Source organism: Rhipicephalus microplus, chromosome 1 (genome assembly GCF_043290135.1).
Source record: "Rhipicephalus microplus isolate Deutch F79 chromosome 1, USDA_Rmic, whole genome shotgun sequence".
NCBI classification, from domain to species: domain Eukaryota; kingdom Metazoa; phylum Arthropoda; class Arachnida; order Ixodida; family Ixodidae; genus Rhipicephalus; species Rhipicephalus microplus.
Genome location: NC_134700.1, coordinates 289,228,330 through 289,241,995, shown reverse-complemented (window position 1 = coordinate 289,241,995; position 13,666 = coordinate 289,228,330). Strand labels below are relative to the sequence as shown.

At 45.7% G+C, this 13,666-nt stretch overlaps 1 protein-coding gene across 1 annotated transcript in view; it reads left to right on the top strand.

The window, feature by feature from the left end:
- LOC119159390 (serine/threonine-protein kinase ULK3) overlaps positions 1-13,666 on the top strand; it is a 37,846-nt gene that overhangs the window by 17,981 nt on the left and 6,199 nt on the right. Inside the window, exons 9-13 of the mRNA XM_037412133.2 lie at positions 4,751-4,791; positions 7,441-7,543; positions 7,916-7,983; positions 10,389-10,464; positions 10,569-10,606. Of these exons, the coding sequence (XP_037268030.1) occupies positions 4,751-4,791; positions 7,441-7,543; positions 7,916-7,983; positions 10,389-10,464; positions 10,569-10,606 (326 nt within the window). The remainder of the gene's footprint in view (positions 1-4,750; positions 4,792-7,440; positions 7,544-7,915; positions 7,984-10,388; positions 10,465-10,568; positions 10,607-13,666) is intronic.

Genomic DNA, 13,666 nt, shown 5'->3' with positions numbered 1-13,666 from the left:
GCGCCACGTCGTCTCCCCCAGAGCATACCGCGCCGGCCGCTCCCGCGACGGGCCGCTCGCGTGACTGCTCACATGACTCATGCGGAAAATTTCCTTTTTGGGGTTCCGTCGACCCGCCGACAAGGTCACTTGAGAGTTCACCGCATGGAACCAAGTCCAGCTTCCGCGAAAGCTTTCGCGCTTGCGATCGCGTGAGAGCCATGCACGCTAAGTCAGGGAAGAACGATTTGCCCTGCTCTTTGAGAAGCTGCTCCGAGTTGTTGGAGAAAAGATAAGAAAAACGACCATTCAGCGCGGCAGACACAGCCGCTTCGGTGCAAAGCTTACCGAACGGGCCTTCAATGACAACGGTGGCGATTGGTAAGCGAACACTCTGCTCCTCGGCGACTTGCCTGATCCACGCGCATTCTCCTGTGAAGTCATCCGGAGACACCAATGAAGGATGGACAACGTCCATGGTTGCCGCTGAGTCTCTAAGTGCTCGGCACGTTTTCTCATTGACCCTAATTTCTTGGAGATACGGCTCCAACAACCGCATGTTTTTTTCTGATTCTCGGATTGTTGCGAAGGCAAATTTTTCCTGACAGTTTCTCGCGATGTGTCCTTCCTTTTTGCAGTTGTAGCAGATTAGCGGCTTCCGTTTGTTTTCCGATTCAAATGACTGTGTGGTAGAAACCTCACTCGATCTCTCCGCTTCTGTTTGCCCTTCCCCTACACTGTCCTTCGTGAGAGACGGGTCCTTTTTGAAATTACGGTGCGGAACGGGTTTCCGTTGATCAGGTTTCCTTGAAAAGCCCTCTTTCCTTTCATCCTTTTCAACGCGCACTGCCCTGCTATGCAACTTTCGGCGAGTATAATACTCCTCAGCTAACTCTGCTGCCTTGTTTAGCTGTACTTCACCAAGTTTGTCCTGCAGCCAAAGTTTGACATCCTCCTCGATGCAGCGGTAGAATTGCTCCAATGCAACGCATTCCACCACTTTATCGCGGTCGTCATAAACACCTTCGCCCTTGAGCCATTCAATCAAATCGGCTTTAAGACGAAACGCGAAGTCAACGTGTGACTCATTCCCCTTTTTAGCATACCGGAACCTTTGCCTGAAAGCCTCGGGTGACAACTTATAACGTCTCAAGAGCACTTCCTTAACCTCGTCATAGCTCTCAAACGCTTCCCTCGACAAGCAAGTTATCGCGTCGGACACTTCGCCGGGAAGAAGAGCTAGCAGGTTCCGCGCCCAAAGAGACTGCTCCAAAGCATTTCGCTCACAGACGTGTTCAAACTTGACGAGATACTTCGCCATGTCCTCGCCTACTACGAACGGTGGCAGTTGATCCCGAATTCTAATACCGCTGACCTGAATCGTCGGAGAAGCTGCGCTAGGCGCCTGCGAACACTGTAGGATTGCCAATTCTATTCGTTTCATCTCGAGGCGCTCCTGTCTCTCGGCCTCCTCGCGACGTTCGCGCCTTTCAGCTTCTTCGCGTTCGCGAGCTTCTCGCCTTTCTTCACGTTCGCGAGCTTCGCGCCTTTCTTCACGTTCGCGAGCTTCGCGCCTTTCAGCCTCTTCACGAGCTTCTCGCCTTTCAGCCTCCTCACGTTCGCGAGCTTCTACTTCTCGCCTTTCAGCCTCCTCACGGCGTGCTTTAATATCCACCCAGGCCTCATCGACTTCCTCAGCCGACACTCCCTCATCCTTCATGATCTCAAGGATCGCTTGCTTTCGTTTCGCACGGCCCAAAGTAATGCCGAGTTCCTCACAAATTTCGATGAGTTCCTTCACTTTAAGGTTCTCCATCGTTCACACTAGCCTCTTGCTGTTTGCCCCTGTTAACAATTTACTTGCCGTACCCACTATAAGTCAACTAGCAAGACGCGCAAGCAACTTTTCACTCTCCCGTGTTTACCCCCTCCGCATTAACTTTGGTTTCAAAGCACTTCGACTTTGCTTGAAACGATCAAAGCTCACTCTAATGCTTCACACAGCCCTTCTCTAAACTACTACAACCTGAGCTAGAGTAGTCTGGTGAACTGAGGGGAAAACATCAGGCACTCACCGCATCGATGTCGCTGACGCCGGCCGATCCCGCAGCTGCCAACCACTGTTGAGAACGACGGACCGATCCCGCCGAAGCCACCACTGTTGAGAACGAGGGGCCTGTCCCGCCGAAGCCACCTCCGAATCCCACAGCTGACCTCCACTGTTGAGAAACGGCGGACCGATCCCGCCGAAGCCACCACTGTTGCGAAAGACGGCGACGCCGACGCGGTCCCGGAGGCGCCACTGCTTTCGACCCCGCCGGGAAGGTCACCAGCCGTTTGGTAGCGTATGTTTCTCAGCTCGCGACTGCTTCTGCGCAGAGCTGAGGAGACGAGCGGACGAGACGACGGTGAGTTAAACAAGGTTTATGTACAGCATATATACAGAGGCGTTACAATTTCGGCACTGGGGCCGGCAGAGACTCGAAGAGCCGAGCTCCTCTCTCTAATACATAGGTCAGCCTTTCGCCTAAAACCGCTGACTCACACACATGTCGGCACTCCGACACGGGGACGCCTCTCACATAGGACCGCCGATCGCGACGCGCCGCAGGGCTTCTTTTATTTGCACCGGGTCCAACCAAAGTGTCCAATCAGAAGCGCCGCGGGTCGTCCGAGCAGATTCCGCCAATGGGGGGGTCGCCGCGCCATGCGTCAGACCACCAGGCACGAGAACGCCGGCTCGCTGTCACGTGCGCCGATGACTCAATGCATGTGGGCGAGAGAGGCGCCGCGCGTGTTCACGCCGTTGAGATGTTCGCGTCGGGCAGACGGCGGGCTGGCCTTGACCCAGATTGCCTTTTTCAGAGGCACGGTCGTTTGACGAGGACTCGCTGGCATAACACCCCCTAGAACTCCATTCGAGCAAGTCGGGATTGACCTCCTTGGACCCTTTGCCCGGTCTTCTGATGGAAATCGCTGGATAGTCGTTTGCACCGACCATTTAACATGGTACTGCGAGACAGCTGCCATACCATCGGCAACTGCAGCTGATGTGTCTTCCTTCATGCTACGTTTTGTCATTCTTCGACATGGGCCTCCCAAAATCGTAATCAGTGACCGTGGCCGACAATTCACAGCAGACGTGATGGAAGAGATGCTTCGTGTCTGTGCTTCAAGGTTTCGGCACTCTATGCCATACCATCCCCAAACGAACGGTCTAACTGAACGAACGAACAGAACTCTCTCGAACATGCTGTCTATGTATGTTGCATCCGATCACAAGGACTGGGACAGCATTCTACCCTTTATCACATATGCATTCAACACCGCTCAGCATGAAACTACCGGCTACAGTCCTTTCTTTTTTCTATATGCTCGACCACCTCGTCATACCCTGAATACAATCTTCCCGTGTTTGGACCATCATGATCCCTGCATATCCGAGATCATCTGTCGGGCAGAAGAAGCTAGACGCCTTGCTTATTTGCGCACTCTTGCTTCGCAAGACCGCTCGAAGGCACATTTTGACCGCCGACGCCGACACGTGCCGTACAATCGCGGCGACCTAGTGTTGCTCTGGACACCAACTAGAAAACGCGGTTTGAGCGAGAAACTGCTAGCGCACTATGCGGGACCTTACCTTGTTGTAGACCGTATCAGTGATTTAGTTTACCGCATAGTGCGTCTCCATTCAAACGGCCGACGGTCTGCAAAAACTGAACTTGTCCATGTTGCACGTTTGAAGCGCTTTATTCCTCGAGAGACTGTTTGACTCGCCCAGTGGGCCTCGTCTGCGCGGAGGGAAATGTTACCACATGTGTAATCTAGGTATGTGCACCTGTGTAGCGGGGAACATGGTGGTAGCAGAAGAGGAGGACGTTCGGTTGGTGGCAAAAGCTCGCTGCTGCCCGTTCACTGCGGTATACCGTCGAGTCGACCGTTACGTCTGCTTCGAATAAACCCCTCGTAGACGTAACAATATGTACAGCTATTTTGCGATTTTTGATTAGATCGATGTATTGGGGTTGTGTGTGTTTTATGTAACATGATTTGTTTTATTAGTGCAGTGAAATGTATTAGTAAGTTGGTCACCCTGGAATTGGTTGAATAATTTATTCACTTGCAGACCATGTATTGAAAGAAAGTGCATTCAGTACAAGTTTATAATTGAAAATTTTTTTGTTTGTAGAATGAGTATTTGAATTTAGGAAGAACTTCTTCTGAAAGCAGTTTCAAGAGTTTGACTTCTTGTTTGCCTACCTTGATTTGGTCAAATGCTTCTCAGACCTCTTAATTTTTTTGGTATAAACATGAGCATCTATTGAAAAAAAAAAAAAAAAAAACTTGACAATGAACAAAATTGGAATTATCACATTTTTTTCTTTGTTTTCTAATAGTAAATCAAGCTATGTTTCTCTATTAATCTTCCTTGTTGAACATCTTTGTGCTAGTTTTTCATAGAATTGTTTTATATATGTGTTTGAGGGTGAGAAGCAAAATTTTTCCGCGTTCTATATTTAGGTGCATTGTCAAAATTAATAAAGAACCTACCATGAGGCATGCTTTGCATCAGTGCTAGTTCTGGCATGGAAAGAGCCAGCAGTTAATTTTTCATTTTGGTAAAACGAATACTTTTGCTTGCTGATATGCTTTCACTGCATCTTAAATTTTCTAGTTTCTGCAGCATAATGCTGCTGTTTTGTGGCAGCATTTAAAACCTTGACTACTTGAACACCTTGCTCGTACAGTTATGCTCTTGTGTCTTTTTCAGACGAGACTGACTTGGAGAAGTGGAAATCATTGCAAGCAAAGGTACAATTCGTTATGTATATTAACACATTCACTGCGACATGGGTCATCGATGGGTCACGGTCTGTGCTTCTTCTGTGTGGCCACGGTTTTAAGAGCAAATGTGTGCTTACTGATGCAATAACTTCATAAAAAATGAACGCAGAGGTACGATTCTTGTTGCAAAAGGTTATAAATAATTGGAAGAAATTTTTTCTAGTGTTAGATGCTATGACCCACGGGTGCCCCACCGGTGAGTTGCGGTGCACCTGGAAGATACGCCGAGTGGCCCACCGGTCGGTCAATCCACACATAAAGTGAGACCTCATAAAAGCTTGCTGCAGCGATTGTGTTAAGCTTTTATTTATTTTCTGAAACAGAGTGGATGCTGGTGCACAATGCTTACTTTGACAGAACAGTTATTAGCTAAAAGCACAGAGTAAGCAATGCTGAGAAGAGGCTGTTACATAACATATTGTGAAGCAGAAAGTAGGTAAGAAAGTGGCCACCATTGCGAGGGCTCCCCCCTCGCAATGGTGGCCATGCTTCGGCGACTTGCGCATGCACAACTGTTGCCGGTGAGAGGGAGGCAAGCCGCACGAGTAGATCCTGAATGCGCCTAAAGGCACTGCCACCGCCATCTGATATACGAGCTGGAAAAGTGAAACATTTGTGTTAATTAAGAGAAAACGTGCTGTGATACTCGCTTGTATAGGGCCTGTGTGCTATTTGCAGCCTAATTACAAATATTGTGCATCCACAATAAACTATTGCTGATGAAGGCGGAAATGCTGTAGGCCCGTGTGTTCAGATTTGGGCGCACGTTAAAGAACCCCAGGTAGTCAAAATTTCCGGACCTTCCACTACAGCGTCTCTCATAATCATATGATGGTTTTCGGACATTAAACCCCATATATCAATCAATCAATCAATCAATCAATCATCTACAATAAACGTGCTGCTTCGCCCTTCGTGTTAAATTCGCTGAATGCAAGAGAGCAAAAGTGCGAACCAGCCGGATAATAACCTGAGCAAACTTTCTTCAGTAGAGAAGGTGAGTTTGATGTACGGAACATAATGCAACAGTGAAATGTTATTTGGTCTTGCTATTTAGCCAGCTGAAGAACCTCTAAACCCGTGTGTGTCACAATATGTGCGCACAAGTGTCGTTTAGAGCAGCGTGGGTCGGCCGACTGCAACCATATCGAAAAAAAACTTGGCCAAAAATGGGGTTATCGCGCGCAAAATGTAAACAGGATAGAATATTTTAAACAGAAAATCGCTTTACTGTGTCAGGCACTTTCGTAATTTTTGATTCGGCAAGCTTTGGGGAGCACAGTGGGACGCATACTTCTTTCCGATAAATGTGACCGCCGTACACGGGAACGGCTCACCGGCGCCTCTCCCGTTAGGAGCTGTAGGCACTGCCATTCTTGTCTTGGAATTCAAGTTTTTCATCACTGAGGCATGCAACAGCACAGTGCCGAAGGAATACAGCGATGCTGTGGCGCCAACAATTTTCGGAGAAGCGGGCATGAGCTTCGAAAAAGACCGCTTTCGGCCGCAAGCGATATGAACTAATCTCGCAACCGTGCAGACCAATGCTCACTGTAGGCTTCTAACACATTGCACCGTCTTTGAAGTGCAACAGCTGCATAAGAATGCACATTCAGAACTCCAGCCAGCTCTCAACAATGCGGTCAGAGAGTGGCGATGCAGACGACACAAGACGATGGCGTGACCACAGAATCCTATAACACCTTTGCAAAAGCGCTTGACTACCGCCACACTTTTCGCTCCGCAGCTCTGATTGCGAGAGCCTCTCCTCAGCTTTCCTTTCTTCATGGCTAAAAGTTAAAAGAACGGGGAGGCTTGATCGCTGTGTTTTTTCAATTGTCCAGCCATCCCCCTTCTGACTGCCTCTCCCGTGCCCAGTCGCACTCACCGCAGGAATTTTACTGTAGGTTCAAGGTAAAGCACCAGCCACTATACTTGGCGACAACTTTCTTGACAGCACTGTGGGAGCTACAGCACTGAAGCGAATGCCTGCTAATATGTCAGAAAATAGTACTTAAGTTTACTGATAATTTTCTCATTTTGCCTTGCTGAAATATATGTTGTTTTATCTATTATGAGACTCAAAATAGTTGCTGGAAGTCATGGGTAAAATGCAGTTATTGCTTACTTTGTAATAATGCGTGCAATTTCTTTCTATTTCTTAGACAGCACCAGCATTAGAGCTCGTTGTTTCATAAAGTAAGCAGGATGTCTGTGTCGTAATGGGTCAGTGTGCAGCTGCAAGTGTGCGGTTTAGTTCTTCAGGCAAAATATACTCGTAATATGGCACTGAAAGGTACACTGAATCATCAGAGTGTTTCTCCTACTCACATTTTCGAGTACATAATTTTCTAAATGCATGAACGTTGCCAGCAAGCAAAATCATAATCAGTGGCAAGCTGCCGTGCTACTTGCAGAGCAACGTGAATGTGTGAAAGTCCCAGTCTCGTTGGCTTCGCTCTAGTGTCAAGATAAGTTGTTGCCGAGTACATATAGCTAATGCCAAGTTTGCTATTGGCACAAAGCGAGCACCAACCAGCCCAACAGCGAGTACTACTTTGTAATGATTGCACGCTTGCCAATTTTATGGCACCTTTGGTATTGGTTAATTTGCAGGTCAGTGAATACCTTCAGCGTGCTGAAACCCTCAAGTCAACACTGAAGTCAAGAGAAGCTATTGTCATTGAGGATGACAGACATGGAGGTGGCACAGAATTTGGTGCGTTAGTGTGCCACTGAAGGCTCTTTTCACAAATCAGTATTGCTTTTAAATTTGTGTTAAAGCACTAATTTTATACTGTCTATGTTTGTTTGGGTTTTGTTATTTTGTTTCTCAAGGTTACATTCAACTTGTCAGCTGCCCTTGCTACACTGCTTGTGCAGTTTTGCTATTACCTTAAGCGCGCAGTAAAGAAAAAATTTGTTTCAATTTGATTTGTAAAGTGCTCTCTTGAGTGTGTTCTAACATCTCTATCACCACTTGGAGCTTTGCTGAACTAGTGTGTAGATTTTTTTTAAACTTGTTTCTGGATACCTGTGCATTACTATCTGTCAGACTATGTTTAACATGCATAATTCCTTACATTTGCAGAGGACATATGTGATCGGTATCCACCTCTCCAGAGTGCCCTTCTCCTGGTCAACTCTGCAAAAAAACTGGTGCGGCAAATTACTTTTCCACATGTGCTTTGTGTGCCACTTATTGTAACAGCTTCTCTACTGAAAATCTGAGTCTTGATTTTCTTTCCTGTCACTAATGAGGATATTTTTCTCAAGCGGCAAACGTTACCCCACAATATAGATGAGGGGCGACAAATTGTTCTTAAATGTTACAATGTAACCACCCTGGCAAAAAGTTTGCATTTGCAATTACTACCCTCACCAGATAAACATAACAGTCACCAGACATCAATTATTTTGTAATCACATAATGTGGCAGGATAGTTTTTGAGGCTATGAGTCTGCTACAATTCTTTTTTTTTTCTTTTCTTTTTCTTTGATATTGGATGCATATTGCTCTACAGATGTTTTGGTCAGTTGCTTCATCAGCCATTACTTCATTTAACATTCATACTTTGTTGATGATCTTTATCGTGAAGTCGGCAAGAGCACCAGTTTTCTGAGCTGAAAGTTGTAAATTTTGTACGTGTGTCCTTACGAAACATAATAAACAAAACAGCATATCCTATGACATGCAGGCATAATAATACCTGGGGTTCTACAACCCAAAACCACAATATGGTTATGAGAGGTGGCGTAGCGGAGGGCTCCAGAAATATTGAACATCTGCCGTTCTTTAACGGGCATCGACATGGCACAGCACACAGGCCTCTACCATTTCGCCTACCATCCACCATGGCTGGGGTCTAACACGTAACCTTTGGGCGGGGGCGTAGCCACAAAAGTTTTTCAGGGGGGAGGTTGAAATGATGGTTTTTTGCTCTCTTTGCTATGGCAAAAAAAAATTACAGGGGGAGGGGCATAGGCCCGGTGTGTGCCACCCCCTGGCTACGCTTCTGCCTTTAGGTCAGTAGCCTAGCACTGTAGCCAGTGTTCCCCCAAGGTGGACGAACTCAATGCAGGCACGTGTAATCAGCTGCGATAAAGCTCGTTGCGTGAAGGTGGCTTCTGCGTGAAGTGTACGAGTTGCCTTCGCTTGGTGAAAAGCTGCTAGTCTTACTTGCTTAGAAAGGCGAACATAAACACATGTTTCGGGAGCAGTAGCTGGAGCCACTGGTGTAGACAGGGGGGGGGGGGGGGGGAAGTATGGCACACAGTGCTTGTGGCCTCCCCCCCTGCAAATTAACAAAAATGACCAATTTTAGGGAGTGTCCCATCTGAAATTAAGGAGGTGCCTAGCCTCTCCCTCCTCCCCCTCCCAAAAAAAATTCTGGCTACGCTCTTGGCCGGAGCACATGCTAGAAACATCGTAAGCTTGAAAAAAATAACAAGAGGCAAAGTTTACAGCCTATTTTTTTTTCCTTCAGTATTCCGAGTTACTCTCTGTATGCAGTGCAAAAAACGCAGCAGTACGTCAGCATTGCGACTATCAGTCAATACACGCCTCACGTCAATATGCCTAACATGTATACATATGTATACGTAAATTCAAGCGCAGACTGTGTGTGCTGCGCTGCTGCGCTTAGCCTCTAACATGGTGGCTATGCACACGAGGGCCGACAGATGGCAGCAGTTTTGCATAAGGTCTATTGTTGTTTTGGGCAGTTAAAACCTAGATTCTATTAAAGCTTTGTGTAGTTTTTGTAGTTTTGTGTTATACAGATGTCGCATGGTGCAAGTTTGATTGAAATTTAGTCCTTTTCCTCTAAGATCCTGTTGATGCTGTTTCGGAAAACCTGAGAAACCAATATGCAGACAGCTTCCAGTGTGATCTTTCCATCATCACACAAGATTATCTCGGGCTTCGAGACTTCTGTGACAGAAATTGATGGCCTGACACTCCTTTTTTTCTCATGAATTTCAGTATGACTGGCTGTAATCTCTTGACACCACTTGCAAATATTCTCGACACTTATGCATGACTATCTATACACTTTCACCAATTGGCAATGAATTTCAGCCGGTTTGATGCCTCAGGAGACCAGAAATTGAGCAACTGCTCCAACTTTGCTTTTGGTAGCAACGTGAAGCAGGAGCTACATTTTAAATTGCTGCGATACCAAAAGTGGGCATCCGAGCGAAATGCACTTGTTTATTTTGGAGTACAGCGAGCACTACTCCCTTCAGTATCAACTGTTTTTTGGGAGTGAGTCCCTGTACCCCCGAAAGATAGAAGACCTCTTTTGGGGGTGTTGTCCTTAGAGATATTAAAAAGGCATGAAGGTTAGCATCACTGATCTGGCTGATAACCTGCAAAGGAATGCTGGCTTCATTATTTCATCAAAACACATCAGTAAGGTGGAGAAAAATATGTAAATGAAGCACACAGTAGGTGTTTTCTTTAAAATTACTATGTTTCAAATACTTTGAACTTATCGTTATGTTCTACTTTGAGGTTTCAGTTCAGGAAAATTGTTCAAGTCATGATTTTCTTGCTCTTGCAGGCTGTCGCAAATAGGCTTAAGGATGCTCTGAAGACTTACCAAGATGCTTTAGATATTGTCATTCCATTTATGAACAGTAAGTTCCTTTTGTATCTCATTCATTCATTGTTGTTTGTGCAATGCTGCCCTTGTAATTCTCTGAAAAAGGTGCTGACTCAATTGACATGTTTTCAATTTTAGAATGCAGGCCAGATGAGAAGGAGGTGCTGAGAGCAGAGGTAAGTTTCTCCAATGCAGCTGCGCTTAATGTGTTTCAATGTGTTAGCCTATAAATGCAGATTTGCAATCAAGTTGATAGAACATTCAATGTATGTGTGAAGTGTGTCACGCTCTTGTATTGTACTCTGATACATTGGATCGGATTATAAATTGATCCCCCCTACTTGTAACTCCTTCTAGGCAAAAAAAAAAAAAAAGTTCACTCCATGTACAGTCTCATGCTGCAGTCATAGCTCACCAATAAGTTTTTCAGAAGGGGGAGTGATGCAAAGAAACATTTTTTACAGCTCATTGTCGCTTGAAAAGATGTATTTGCGATTAATGCCATCGTGTAAGCCACTGCTGCTGCTCGCCGTTTAAAGGGGTGCTAGTGGTACTGAGATACCGCATGCGAAAAAAGCCATGCGGACCGTGTCTGTTGGCAGTTCACACCAGGCATCGTTGACCCAGTCATGAAGTTCGTGACCCATTTGTTCAATACTTTGAACTCTTGTTTGCGAGATGCAGACACTCACTATGGTATGTGCTTTTGCTTCAATATCATCATAGCAAACACTCAGGCTTTTGCTTCTGTGGTTTTTAAAAATTGGTTAAAATCAATTAAATTGTTTTAAAATCAATTAAAATTGATTTTTAATTGGCAATACTATTGTCATGGGTCCGATTAATTAGGGAGACGATCGCCGGGCTGATTCCAAGGGCTGAAGTACCGGCCCCCCGAACGGCACCACGAAAGCACGGACAATTTAGAAGTGGCCCTATTTGGCGCGCCAGCAGGCGCCAGCTGTAGTTCAAAGAAGGAGTCAGTGCCGAGAGTTGATAAACAAAACAACATTATATTCTCAAATATGGCAGATCAAACGATGCACAGACCTGCACACTCGGCAATAGTTTAGTACAATATTTCACCAATCTAAGAACGGACTACACAGTAAAATCAGATGCACTCGAAACAACGTACACAAACAACAATACGCACTACAATGCAATCACATGCATCAAACAACCAAGACACTTATTCAGTCCAAAGTTCTTGGATCAAAATTAAATGTTTCTTTCCTAGGAAAGACTCACTCAAAGTCGAGGACTGTTGTCGATCCGCTGCCCCCGAAATTTCTTTTCCAGTGAACCTCGTCTTCAAAAATGTCCGCACTCCAAGCACCAAATTTCTTCGCCGGAAACACGTCGGCTTCCCACGCGGTGCGATTGCAGGATGCGTCTTTGCTTTCTGGCGGTAGACTCACACTATTCTTCTGAAGGTAGCACCGGCCTTCACCCTTCAGGTGGAAAAACTCTACCCACATTTGCGCAAAACTTCCTTCTCCGCTGCTCGCTTAAATACCTTTTGTGCTACATTCCGGAAAATTCTAATCATTTTATCGGCGCGATGCACAGCCAAGGCTGGGGAAAGGGCGAGACATTTCTAGAGCCATCTGCAACACGTGACGCAGAGCACGCCCCTTTCCTTCGAGATCTTTCCAGGGCTTGCTGGGCGGCCGATGTGAGGAGGTTAGTCGGTGAAACTACGCTTCCGAGGGAGAGAGATGGCGTGCACCCTGGGTGTCTTTGGATGCTTGTTTTATTCTTTAGCATTGACCTTGATGCATCTCTCTGGCACCTGGTATCGTCACCATCACCAGAATTTGGCAGTGCGTGCTTTTCTGAGTGCTCATTTGTGACAACTATACGGTACCAGCTTTTGCAATACGATTCCACAGCATGGCATTGCAAATTTATCAAGTGAATGAAGTAATAACACGCTCACTACTGCTTCCATACAGAGTCAAGAAATAACAAGTTGTCAGTTTGATTCTTCAACTACACTTGGATAAGTGTTAAATTAACATGTGCTATTGATCTGTGCATTGTGAGATGCAATGAGCCAAGCAAAAAGTGTTAATTCATGGCAAAAAAGACAGAACGGTATGAATTGCCTTCGTCGAAACAGAATAGGAAGTATTGTTTTTGCTGGAGGAGGGATGAGAAGAGGTCTAGGCATCTCTGTTAATGAAACTATTGACAGGCTGGAAGTTTGTTAGCATCAACTTCTGCTTCATCATGTAAAATGTGCATGGAGGGCTTGAAGGACAATGTTAACTGGCACTGTTTAATATTTCAGTTTTGACGCTTTCGAAGAATTACTTGTTTGCTTGTGCTGGTCATATACATGCATTTTATTCCTTCACAGCACATACACATTACTGGCACATGTCTTAAATATAGTATTTTGATGATGAGGTAGAAATTTGCAAATTGTGTTTTCTCATTCTCACATATACACTCAAGTCTCATTATAACAAAGTCACACCTTCCATGAAACTATTTCGTATATGAAATTTTTTTATAAACTTGTGTTTTTAACACTGTATTCATAACAATGCTTTTCTTCATTTACTTTGTTATAACCGATAATTCATTATATCTGGGTTCGTTATATCGAGGCTCAAGTGTGGTCAAGTAGGGGTGTTTTACCGGCAGTTGTTGATTCGATGGTCTGGTTTATTTGCCACAAAGGCTAACTCGAAGCAGGCCAGCGATCGCATTCAGTCGTCTTCCTCATCTAGTTGCTCGAACCTTGTGCCCACTGCCTTCATTACTCCCGGGTCGTGTGGGAGCTATCCTGGTGATCTAAGGACAGCACTACACAGCGGTCGGGGCACTGCTAGAGTCGAGAGGCATGCCTGATTTCTTGCCTGCGACGGCACTTGTCCACAGATGCATGCAGCAGCTCTACGAGGTATTTGACCATTGATGCTTGTTGCACTAGCTGCTAGTGACTGGGGCATCTCTAAGAAAGCTTGTGAGAGAGTCCTCTAGGAGAAGATGGGACCCATAACTACTTCAATGAACCAGGAGCAACTTTCATAGGTGAAGTTGATGCCTCGTGGCTATGCTTTTGGCACATCTGATTTTGTGTTGTGAATGAACAAGCACGACAGAAGAGTAAGACAAAGGACTATGATTGCTGGCCTGCTTTGAGTCCTGTGTCATTACTACAATCATATAAATGAGCCATTGAAGCTGTGTTTTCAGGAATTCGGCGCACTAAATCAGCAGCG